At 47.3% G+C, this 12,538-nt stretch overlaps 1 protein-coding gene across 1 annotated transcript; it reads left to right on the forward strand.

Annotated features, from left to right (window-relative positions):
• Positions 1 to 148: 148 nt before the first annotated feature.
• Positions 149 to 10,299, forward strand: LOC130131580 (integral membrane protein 2B-like). Its single transcript, XM_056301329.1, has 6 exons — positions 149 to 322; positions 3,388 to 3,516; positions 4,842 to 5,054; positions 6,172 to 6,282; positions 8,060 to 8,210; positions 9,025 to 10,299. Exons 1-6 carry the CDS (start codon positions 236 to 238, stop codon positions 9,111 to 9,113), a joined length of 780 nt encoding a protein of 259 aa, XP_056157304.1. The 5' UTR covers positions 149 to 235; the 3' UTR covers positions 9,114 to 10,299.
• Positions 10,300 to 12,538: the final 2,239 nt, after the last annotated feature.

Genomic DNA, 12,538 nt, shown 5'->3' on the forward strand with positions numbered 1-12,538 from the left:
GCATCCTCAAACCGGCCACTTCATCAACCCCCCGTGTCGGGAGGGGGGGGAGGGATTTTCGGTACCGCAGCGCCCCCCAGCGTCCCTAGCCCGGCCCGTCTCGGGCGACGTGATCCAACCACGTGACTCGTTTGTTTTCTGTTCGCGTGCGTCACGGTCGGACTCCCCGGCACTGCGCGCAGAGACTCGGTGGACGCGGTGCTGCAACGCTGTGGGACTGCCGCCGACGGAGCAAATGGTTAAAGTGACATTTAACTCCTCCTTGGGCCAAAAGGAGCCGAAGAAAGAATGCACGGATGAGGCTCTGATCCCCGCAGAGGCCGTGAGTTCGGTCCAGCTGTTTCTTTTTTCGTTTTGTGTTGTTTTGTTGTTGTTGTTGTGTGGATTTATTTGTTCGGTACGTCAAGACGGTGAACGAGGCAATGCGAGAGTTGCACACTAACAGCTTGTAACGACGTCATTATCCATTTCTGAGTGTTGTCATTCTCTGCTTTTGTTCATTTCTTTTACCGAATGCCCCGGTCTGCCGTCGCGGCACTGTTCTCACGCGCAGGCCCATTCTTCAGCTGGTGGCGGGCATTTGATGGTTAACGTGGGGACGACAGAGACCTCCCCGCTTTGTGCGGGGTGTCAGTTGAACCCGGACGGTGAACATGGCTGACGGCTGCGGCTGTTTTCTCGATTACGATGAAGAACTTGGCTGCAGATTGACGCCGCGGGCTCCCCCGGGCAGGCGTCAGAGGACACGCGCGCGCGCGCGCGCGCGCAGAGTGGAAGACACATAATCATAACCATAATAATTTATTTTTATAGCACTTGTCTAAAACAATGCCACCAGCCTTCGTGCAGGGTATTGTCATTGATGAATCATCTGATTGATTATTGATTAATGGATCGATCCTGTGGCCCTAGAGCCAGCTTCAAACCCCCTCCTCAGATAAGTGTATAATTAATAAACTCAACATCACAAAACAAACCTAAGAATCGTAAAACTAGTTTAGTGTGACGCACACGGAAGATTGGAAAATATGAACTGAGAGGATCTGTGCTTATAGGAGCCACTAAGACCAAGTCAAGGTGTTGGGTAGGCTGGCTAGAAATTCTGACAAGTTTCTCAAAAATGAAAAAAAAAAGACGCTCGAGTTGCTTTTCTGCCTCTTTTACACAAGAATATGAAAGACGAATGAAACTTGGATCAATTCTGCAGTCACTCCGGTCCAGTCACTCTCCAGAGAAGCAAACTAAATTACACAATATTACCATATTCAGTCAAATGACTGGCTCAGGTTGGCACTTTAAATGTGCTAGTTTGGTATTTGAAGAGAAAACTGGGTTTCGTTGGAACAAGACTGAAATGCATTGTGGATCTCAACCATCTGTGACTGTGACGTCTTCTGACCCACTTTTACAGACAGTTGTCAAAACTTTGAAACCAAGCGATGATTCTCAGTCTCCCCTTACTGGAGGAAGCAGAGACTTTAAATATTCATTATTATAGCACAAGTATTATGCTGGTATCACACCAGAGAGAAGGATGGGTGATATTATCACTGCATGAAGTCAGTGCTAATAGAGATCTGTTTAAGAAGGGACATTATTTCATATTCCACAAATCCTCTTCTAACCCACTATCGGCGGGCTCTCAGCACAGAGTTGTTATGAAGCCCTGGGTTAAAAACCTGGGCTTCATAACAACCCAGGGCTGACGTGACAGAGGAGGATAATGGGTAAACATATCTGACACACATGAGCATCAGAGAGTCAGTCTTTCTTCAAATAATCTGACAAGCTGAAGTCAAATAACTCAATTCAACTTTGACCCATAGTGACCTGCAACAGAGACAGACAGAGAGACAGAGTGAGAGACAGACAGACAGACAGAGACAGACAGACAGACAGACAGCGAGAGAGACAGACAGAGCGAGAGAGAGAGAGACAGCGAGACAGAGTGAGAGACAGAAAGACACAGTGAGAGACAAACAGACAGAGACACACAGACAGATAGAGCGAGAGAGACAGACAGAGACAGACAGACAGACAGCGAGAGAGAGAGACAGACAGACAGCGAGAGAGACAGACAGAGCGAGACAGAGTGAGAGACAGAAAGACACAGTGAGAGACAAACAGACAGGGACACACAGACAGATAGAGCGAGAGAGACAGACAGAGACAGACACAAACAAACAGACAGACAGACCAAGAGAGAGACAGAGAGACAGACAGACCGACAGAGAGACAGACAGACAGAGTTTGACAGGTTTGACACTACAGTGAGCAGGCTGAACAGTGTGTTTGGAGGTTTGAGACACGTGAGGCAGAGGGAGGATTAAAGAGTAATCCCTGGGATAAGGAAGTGAAGTGGCAGCTTCTGTTGGAAAGACTTCAGGTCAAAGTTCACTGCAAACACACAGTCAGCATACATAACATTAACACACCGAGTCTCACACATCGCAGACAGCCCACACACACACACACACACACACACACACACAAGCACACACACGCGCGCGCTTCGGCCGAAGTGGTCGTGATGTGTGACGCATGTTGTCGCTATTCTCTGGCAACACATACGCAGATACTGTGAGTGCTACATCAAGTTTATGGTGGCTGATAATATGACTGTATTCCCGTCTCTAAGGTTCAGTCGACATGCCATGATGAGTTAGAAAGTGTTGGCTGTTCTCAGGTTCTCTCCTGTCTGGAGCAGGGGACTGCAGGAATGGGAAGGCTTCCAGTACTGGAGTTGGGCCTGGCGGAGAATAAGTACAGATGTACTCAACATTAGAGCAAAAATGTCCTTCGCCGTAAAAAACACAGCTCACAACTGACTTGTGACACTTACTCTGTGTGGCTTTTGGTCTCAAGGTTTCATATCAAAAACCCAACACACCTCTGGGCATCCCGGCACTGGCAACGGCACCGGTACCGGTGTGCCAGGAGACGAGGAATTTTGCAGCGTCTAAAAACAAAAGTCGCCCATGAGAAGAGACAGTGAAGAAGGGATGAGTTTGTTGAGTCCGACATACTACTGGGGGTGAAAGGTCAAACCCTGGAGGAGGGAGGCCAGGATTAGTAGCCACTAGCTAGCGCGCTTTAGCTGCGTTACATAAACTGCTGTCCGACAAAAGCCTCGGCATCATCGAGGCCGACATGACTTCATTATCCAAAATTAAAACAGGTTATTTTTAGTGCGCGTGGAAAGGTTTGACCATTACTGAAGATGAAATGCTTTTTTTTATAGTTTTTATGACACCATATTCAGAGAAAGCCAAGGGATGAGCTTATCCTGGAAACAACTCTTTAAATCTGACTTTTCCATTCTCGTGTGTGTGTGTGTGTGTGTGTGTGTGTGTGTGTGTGTGTGTGTGTGTGTGTGTGTGTTCGCAGGATGTGGAGGATGGTCTGCCTGTGCACCGTCGGCAGTCCAGGCTGTGGTGCTGGTCCTTGTGTCTTGGCCTGATCCTCTCAAGTGTGGTTGTGGGCGGGGCTTACCTGTACCGGTCCTACATGCTGCAGGTGAGAAAGGAGGCGCTGCCACTAGCCGTGTCTCCATCAATTGTCAAGCAAATTTTATGCAAACTTTTGAAATGTCGCAAAAAAGAACAAAAATTAAATGCAAACTAGGTGCGTGTGGTTTGGAGCGATTAAAGTGACGCGTGGCAGGAATAAACAGAGTAGGAGAAGAGGTTGCAAACTGGAAACAAACCAGTCGCCTTGGCCGTCTGCGAGAGAAAATGGAGCGAGGTCTCCAGGAATTTGTTTCAGTTGGGAAAGTGTGTTGGCCATTATTCACGCTGTGCGGAGACCAAGACAAAGAAATATGCATGATGGGAGTATCCGGGAAGATGCCGACAGTGGAAACAGCTGACAAATCAGGACGTCACATCTTATTCGGCAAAGGCGTTTCCATCTCCCATTTAGTGCATCAACTCTTTTTTCAAAAAGGCAAAAACCACCTCAAGCAAGTGTAAAAAATGTTTGTGAAACTGAGGAAGTTTTTTTTTAATTTTGTCGTTTGCATAAACCTTTTCCAATGCGATACTTCAAAATGCCCATAAAACTATGTTCTGGAAACGTGGCTACTGACTCAGAACCAAAGCTGCCAGGTCTGTGACGAAGCGTCCATCCGTCTATCGATAGATAGACATATTTATGTGATGTGTCAGTATATCACTGACCCAAATACAGATGAGGTAATTACAAGACTCAAGAAGCAAGAAGGTCCTGGGTTCGAGCCCCGGGGTAGTCCAACCTTGGGGGTCGTCCCGGGTCGTCCTCTGTGTGGAGTTTGCATGTTCTCCCCGTGTCTGCGTGGGTTTCCTCCGGGGGCTCCGGTTTCCTCCCACAGTCCAAAGACATGTAGGTCAGGTGGTTGGCCGTACCAAATTGTCCCTAGGTGTGAATATGTGTCAGCCCCGTGATGGCCTGGCGGTCTGTCTAGAGTGTCTCCCCGCCTGCCGCCCAATGACTGCTGGGATAGGCTCCAGCATCCCCACGACCCTGAGAGCAGGACAAGCGCTTTGGATAATGGATGGATGGATGTCTGGACTGGCCATAGTACTTTTGCGTTATCGTGACTCAGATAAACTTAATGGACGATGGCATTTGTCCACACCTCTGATCAAACTGATCCTCTCATACCTCCTCTTGGATGTGTTTGATGGAGGAGCTTTATCACTCCTTATATCTGAAGGTCTTCAGTCCCGCAGCAGGCAGCATGTCAACAATATGGCGTCCTCGGGGTTTGGTGAATACCGTCTGGTACTGTTCACACAGCATTACAGAAGAGATTCACATTCAGATGAGCTGTAACTCCCTCCTCCCCCTGCCTCCTCCACCAGGAGGACCAGGTGTACTTTTGCGGCGCGGACTACTTTGAGGAGGACTACATGATGGAGGAGATAGAGGTGGAGGAGGCGGGCGAGACGGCACGTCTCCGTCACATCCAGGAGACCATCCGCGTGTTGGAGGAGGAGGCTGTCGAGCTCATCTCTGTACCGGTACCCGAGTTCTCCGAAAGCGATCCGGCCGACATCGTGCATGACTTCAACAAGGTAGAGTGTGTGTGTGTGTGTGTGTGTGTGTGTGTGATGAGCTGTCTGTACTCTGATGAATCTTAATAGAGAGGGCATGAAGAGAGATTCACACTAAACTTAAGCTGTATTGTTTGCTTGGGCAGACTGCCTACAGTTTTCATTCCGTGAAATAAGTATAAATTATTCGTATGCTGGGGCGTCTGGGTGGCATGGCGGTCTTTTCCGTTGCCTACCAACACGGGGATCTCTGGTTTGAATCCCCGTGTTACCTCCAGCGTGGTCGGGCGTCCCTACAGACACAATTGGCCGTGTCTGCGGGTGGGAAGCCGGATGGGGGTATGTGTCCTGGTCACTGCACTAGCGCCTCCTCTGGTCGGTTGGGGTGCCTGTTCAAGGGGGTGGGGGAACTGGGGGGACTAGCGTGATCCTCCCACACGCTACGTCCCCCTGGCGAAACTCCTCACTGTCAGGTGAAAAGAAGCGGCTGGCGACTCCACGTGTATTGGAGGAGGCATGTGGTAGTCTGCAGCCCTCCCCGGATCAGCAGAGGGGGTGGAGCAGAGACCGGGACGGCTCGGAAGAGCGGGGTAGTTGGATGGGTACAATTGGGGAGAAAAATCCAAACAAAAAAAAAGAAACATGGCTGCGGACTAAAATATTATTTCATTATTGTCGCTCATGGCAACATCAGTCACAGGTGTAGATATTCTAATGTTATTATGAATAAGATGGAAGTGGCAGAAACACCACAAAGAAATGTTGACACAACCTCATTTTCCTGTCTCTTTCACAACGTGGTGTCAGGGCGTCTCAACTCACTCTGGTCTGGCCGTTGGTTTAAAAATGCAGGTTACGTAACAGGTGACAGAGTCTCACATGTTCAACTGGCGGTCCAACCAGTTTGGTTTGTACCACGTACCGCTGATGCAAGGCTTCCTTTGTTCGGATCGGACACAGGATCTTTGTGCTCGTCCTCCTCTTCCTCTCTACCCTACCCATCTGGTCGCTGTCCACCTTCCTGTTCAATATAAAGGCCAGAAATCAAACTCAGTGCAGAAGGAATGTGTGAAGCATTTTAACCAACGTCTCGCTCTTTCTTTTTCCGTCAATCCGTCCATCCTGCTGCCCCTGCCAGAGGCTGACGGCGTACCTGGATCTAACCCTTAACAAATGCTACATCATTACTCTGAACACCTCCATTGTCATGCCGCCCAGAGACTTCCAGGAGCTTCTCAATAACATTAAGGTAAATCAGTCCTCAAATACACCAACACCACTGACCCATCAGATAAACACCAGCCGAACCTTTACTGAATAGCCTATCTGTCTTTAAAACATCATGTTATACTTCACACGGACTGGGAGATACATCCCAGGATGCACTGGGACACATCATCAGTGATGTTTCCAGATGTCCTCGGGTGTTTCAGGTCTTTCAACATCATACACCCTCGCTCAGGCGACACAGCCAGGGTTGATCAGGCCCTGGCTTGTGTCCCAGCAGCATTGGCCCACAGATCACTCCTCTGATCCAAAGCCATCGGGAGGCCCTCTCTGCGGCCTCCATGGAAGACTTGATGGCTTTCCTTTTAGCAGCCCCAGTGATGCCAAGTAGAGTGTAGACCTTGCACAGTGAGCGGCCAGCAAAGCCTCCACCCCACTTCAACGGGCTCACAACGCGCCTTCCAGCCTCTCCTCCAGCACATACACGAGGTTGTCAATTTCCATGAATTAAAATACACAACCAGGGGTATCGGTTGTATTTCTTCTAGAGTCTCACATATTTACTGATGATCTTGTTGTGAAGCATATTTACTTTCCTTCGTATAAAATGTGCTTCAGGCCTAAAAAGAAAGTTTGACTTTAAAATGACATGATGAGTATATCAAAGTTCCAGTCCAATTATTTTAATTCAGTCAGACAGGTTCTATAATGTAATATTAATGGTAGGAGTGAGTGTCTTCATCTTCATAAGTATTTGATTTGTTGTAACTGTTTTAGCGCCCCCTCTCTGAACACAGACAATTCCCAGCAGGTTGGCTTCACAAGACTCTTTATTGATGGCTAGCTAGCTAATTCGCTAACAAGGCAACGTTCAAAAACAGACCGACGGACCGACTGATGATGACAGTTAATTGACTGTCCAATCAAATCACAGTATTAGATGATGTCATTTATTACCAGAAGCTGATTGGTTTTCTGAAATGGTTTGATTATGTTGACAACCAGGAGGAGAGTTTCTCACGGGGCTTAAGTCAATATTTTCACTTTAACAGCAGTTCAAACATTTACATCAAGAAACCTGTTAAAAAATATATGAGGTTGGTAGATGTGGTTTTCATTGAACTGGACTCTTGATTTTACTGTGATCAATAGCTGTTGTAGTATTAGCATCCGTCCATTCAAAAGGCACCACCAAACACGAGCCATGAATCATAGCAACGCTGTCGTCACTCAAGGACAATGAGAGAGAGAGAGCAGGAGAAAGAGAGAGAGCAGGAGAAAGAGAGAGAGAAAGAAAGAGAGAGAGAGAGAGACATTGCATCACAGACAAGCTGAGGAGTAAGAGGGTTTCCTCCCATCTCATACAATTTTTCCATAATTTGTCCCTTTTGAGTTCAACCCGAAATGCATTATTTACATTCCAAATACTGGACGACTTATTTTTTATGGGCCAGTTTGCAACCCTACACACACACACACACACACACACACACACACACACACACACACACACACACACACACACACACACACACACACCCTGAGTTAAATTCCCTCTATATGCAAAACTCCTTTGGCGACCAGTTGAACTCGAGGAGCAACTAAGTCCGCGCATATCCAGAAAATATTAAGGTGGAAGACAAAAACAGCAAAACTAGAATGAAGGAGTAAGGTCTGCACACTCAATTCCTCCCGAAAGCTATTTTCATTCGGCGATGTTTCGATCAGTTAGCTCTTCCTCAGGCAAAAACCAGTTGAACTTGAACATGTTTTCCATCGTTACCCATCCATCCCCCCAGGCTCGTACCTACCTCCCCCAGTCCTACCTGGTCCATGAGCAGATGACGGTGGCTGACAAGGTGGACAACATGGAGGAGCTGGGCTACTTCATCTACAGTTTGTGCCACGGTCGAGACACCTACAGACTGGAGCCCAGAGCCGCCATTTTGGGTCAGTACCTGGGGCGGCACAGTTAGTTAAGAATATATACGAAAACACATAAAATAACATCAGAGTTTGATGACTGCAGTTTGAAAATAAGAGGATGTAATTTTGGTCAGTCCATTTGGCACCAACATCGGAAATTACATAGCTCCAGCTCATGCAAAAAACAAAAAGCAAAAAAATCTAGGGAAAGCCTGCAAACCCAACCAGTATTCTAGTACTGTAGGGTAGTATTGAACCATAAATCAAATTGGACGCAGTCATTCATCATAAAATACCAACGCAACATCAGGGCTTACAGCTGCACACCAGTAAGATGATTCACACCGCGTGGCGGTCTGTTCCGTTGCCTACCAACACGGGGATCGCCGGTTCAAATCCCCGTGTTACCTCTGGCTTGGTCGGGCGTCCCTACAGACGCAATCGGCCGTGTCTGTGGGTGGGAAGCCGGATGTGGGTATGTGTCCTGGTCGCTGCACTAGCGCCTCCTCTGGTTGGTCGGGGCGCCTGTTCGGGGGGGAGGGGGAACTGGGGGGAATGGCATCCCCCCACGCGCTACGTCCCCCTGGTGAAACTCCTCACTGTCAGGTGAAAAGAAGCGGCTGGTGACTCCACATGTATGGGAGGAGGCCTGTGGTAGTCAGCAGCCCTCCCCGGATCAGCAGAGGGGGTGGAGCAGCGACTGGGACGGCTCGGAAGAGTGGGGTAATTGGCCAAGTACAATTGGGGAGAAAAAAAGGGGGGGGGGACCCCCCATCAGGGCTTATAGCTGCACACCAGTAAGATGATTTACACCCATTTTTAACTCTTCTCCCTTCAGGTATCCAAAAACGGGAGGTCCTCAACTGCCGCAAGATCCGGCACTTCGAGAACACCTTCGTGGTGGAGACCCAGATCTGCGAGCCTTAAACCGGAAAGGGTTTTTTTTCCTCACAGTTCAACCTTGTACAGTCCAGCTCCACCCTTTTACTAATCCTGCCCTGTGTCGATTACCTGTACTGTCCGAGTACTGCTGATAGACGTCGGTGATGTTGAGGTCCTCCAGAGAAATGCCGTTTTAAGGTGATTAACCCACGTATGGTTTCACTGTGTATAAAAGTACCCTTGCACTAGGACGCGTCTGTTAAAGGGACATTTCAAGTTTTTATGAAGCCTCGAATTTCTCCCAGCCGGGGTAGTTTCAGTATTTGGGGGCGGGGGGCGGGGGGGGGGGCTTGTAGCTGAAGCAGTAATAATGAAACTAAATTGGAAACAAATTCTCTCAAATCTCTCCACGAGGGTTTTTAAAACAGGCCAGAAGGTGATTTTGAAGGTGCTTTAAGAGGTTTTTCAGACTTTTCCTCAACCCCGGTGGTTTCTCCGTACCACTGCAGGATTCCTACACGTCTTCCTCACAGCATCTGTACTCTTTACGAACTTCACGTCGACCAGACTTGAGGGTTTTGCTTTAACGCACAACGTGACGTCAGCAAAGTAGAACAAACTGCAGGGGACGTTCTCAAAAATGACGGCGAGACTGCATAAACGCGCCGTCTTAACATGGTTAAATGTTGAGACGGCGCTCTTTTCACAGGGTTTTTCTTCCATTTCCCAAAACAATTCCAGAAATATTCACATTTCTTTGCAGACCTGCCTAAGAACATTGTAATGAATTTCAGTTTCCTCCTCCAGCATCCCAAAAAGGACGCTGCCGGTGATATTGGGCTATGCAAATAAAACTGTCTGGACTCTGCCAGTCGATAGGCTTCGTTTAAAACTTGAAATGAACCTTTAAGGTCTTCTTTGTTTTCTGTGAGTTATTTTCTCTACATATCTACTCCTCTGGGGTGTCTTATTCTAAACACCTACTAGTGTTTTAACACTGAGATCCTTGGTAATTACACTCTGTTTAAGGGTATAACTATAGTTACAATGTATTGTACTCCAGTGATGATATGCATTATTGGCATAGTGATTGTTTTTATCCTATAGCACTGCAAGACAGATTTGGGCTCCATCAATGCTAATCCTGCTTATGGGGCATTAATTTGAATACATCTCTATATAAAAAAAAAAACACCATGAAATAATGACACCAATAAATCTTAATAATTTTTATTGTCTTTGATTTTACAAATATGATACTTCTGCAATTCAACTTTAACTGTGCAACACAATGGCATAATGGACTGTTAAACTTGGCATCCCGAGGGACGCGTTTGTGATTCCAGGGAACCGCAAATCCTGCAGACAGAGAAGCTCACCGCATCCGGCCTTCGATTGGAGTGTTTTAACATCTTCGATCACAAACAGAAAACTTTAGCGACACAGGAAGTAACAGTGGAGCTCAGTAACTCGTCATCAGCGTAAGCCTTGAAAACCTTTGTGGGGAATGAGGACCTTTTTTTTTGTTGCAAAAGTTTCTGCAGGTCGGTTGGGGGTTCTTTGTCGGCAGGATTCGGTGGGTTTCTTACAAACAAACACCAGTGATGTAATGACCAGGTTTGTCGTGGGGAGAGTAAGCCGGTTCCCGACCCTTCCCTCTGCCCGGGGAGAAGACCCCCCCGGCACCTCGTCTCCCATGCGGGGTGGGGGTCCAAGTTAAGTTGTGCAGTCTCTTTGGATGAGGCTGGTGGTACCTGGTCAGAGTTGCAGCGCTGCTTGTCTTAGAGAATGGGTGATCTTGCCATGTAGGTTTCAGACACCGGTACAGATAAGAACAAATGGCATGCATGACTCACATACAGACCCACTTTTTTTTCCTTTTTCTTTTTTTAAATAGAAAATAAAAGATTCTGACGTACGTACAAGCACTGAGCCCTCGGAAACACCCAACAGCCGAGCGTATTGGAAATGAGTATGCCGCGTGTCCGTTATTGGGGGCGCAAGCAGGCCTCGGGCTAGTCCTGATCCACAGCGGTAAAGTAGTGGGGCTCGCGACAGGTAAAACAGTTTCACCACAGCGGCTGGCTTCTTTTCATATCCAGTAAGGTCCTGATCCGAGGACGTTAACACATCTCACAATTATATTATTTCATTTCAGTTAATCTACACCTTTTACTACAAATGTATGTGCTTTCAATTCAAAACAGCTTTTGGGGGGGGGGGCGGGGGGGAGAGAAAAAAAAACCAATTCGTAGTTCAACGACAGTCCACCCCACTCCGGTCAATTTATTGCAAATGAAGTGATAACCTGTGAACACCAACACGCACTTCAATATGGCACAAGCTTCTCAGAAATGACCTAAATGCATCATCGTCATCGTCGATGGGCGAATATCAAAAACCAAACCAAGAACCACACCATATCTAAAAATATTAAGACATTTATCATCAGTAGAGCAGAAAAGAAAGAATAATGAGGTTTAGTTTTTTTTCTTTTTTCTTTTTTTCTCTTCTTTCCCTCACGGAAACATGCAGTCTGCCACCTTACGAGCAAAACTCCATTCTGGACCCCTTGATAAAATGCCCCCTCCACATGAGGAGTAGCACAAAGAGAGGAAAGTAAAGAAGAATTAAAAAAAAAAGTTTCGGATGCATACGAACACTGCAAATGAGCGGCGAGGCTCTGTTGTGAGATCTATGTAGCGCTCTGCGAGTTCAGCCAACACATGGCGGTTATTCACCACTGGAGCCGAGGAGGAGCTCCATGTAAGACTTCAGAATCCAGGTCATTGTGCAATTCAGCGTCCACCGTGCTCCCCTGCGTCTCATAGGAGGGCTGGACTACGACTCCTCCACCCTGAAGTCACGCTGGCCAGCAAGGTGAAGGCCATAGTGTCTCTTTTTTTTTTTTTTGCCCTTTTGCCCCAACAGCTCCAAACGTTCGGGGCTCAGACTAAAATCTTGCCCAGCTGCCAAGGCGAGAGCATATGCCCAGCTCATTTCAAATGGTCTCACGTAAAACAAAACAATTAAAAAAAAAAAGGCAACAGTCACCATTAAAGCAATCATGGGCCCTTTTTGCTTTTCCTATGTGTGTGTGTGTGTGTCCATATATTATATATATATATATATATATATATATATATATATATATATATATATATAAATTTTTTTTCTTAAATTTATTTTGAGATACTTTATTGATCCCCGTGGGGAAATTCTGCTCTTCATGTAACCCATCCTAGCTGTGTAGTCTGGCGCAGTGGGCAGCTGCCGTGCAGCACCCGGGGACCACCTCCAGTTCTTCTTCCCATCGCCTCGGTAAGGGGCACGGACAGGAAGGAGCAATAACCCTTAACATGCATGTCTTTCTGACGGTGAGAGGAAACCGGAGCACCCGGAGGAAACCCGCTGCGGACACGGGGAGAACATGCAAACTCCACACAGAGGACGACCCGGGATGACCCCCA

Source organism: Lampris incognitus, chromosome 21, assembly GCF_029633865.1.
Source record: "Lampris incognitus isolate fLamInc1 chromosome 21, fLamInc1.hap2, whole genome shotgun sequence".
Taxonomy (NCBI): domain Eukaryota; kingdom Metazoa; phylum Chordata; class Actinopteri; order Lampriformes; family Lampridae; genus Lampris; species Lampris incognitus.

What these genes read in the sequence shown, in the direction of transcription:
- LOC130131580 (XM_056301329.1), top strand. Translation starts at nt 236, where the DNA reads ATGGTTAAAGTGACATTTAACTCCTCCTTGGGCCAAAAGGAGCCGAAG. An exon ending in CTCTGATCCCCGCAGAGGCC is followed by an intron (nt 323 to 3,387) that starts GTGAGTTCGGTC and finishes GTGTGTTCGCAG; the next exon opens with GATGTGGAGGATGGTCTGCC. An exon ending in TCGTGCATGACTTCAACAAG is followed by an intron (nt 5,055 to 6,171) that starts GTAGAGTGTGTG and finishes TGCCCCTGCCAG; the next exon opens with AGGCTGACGGCGTACCTGGA.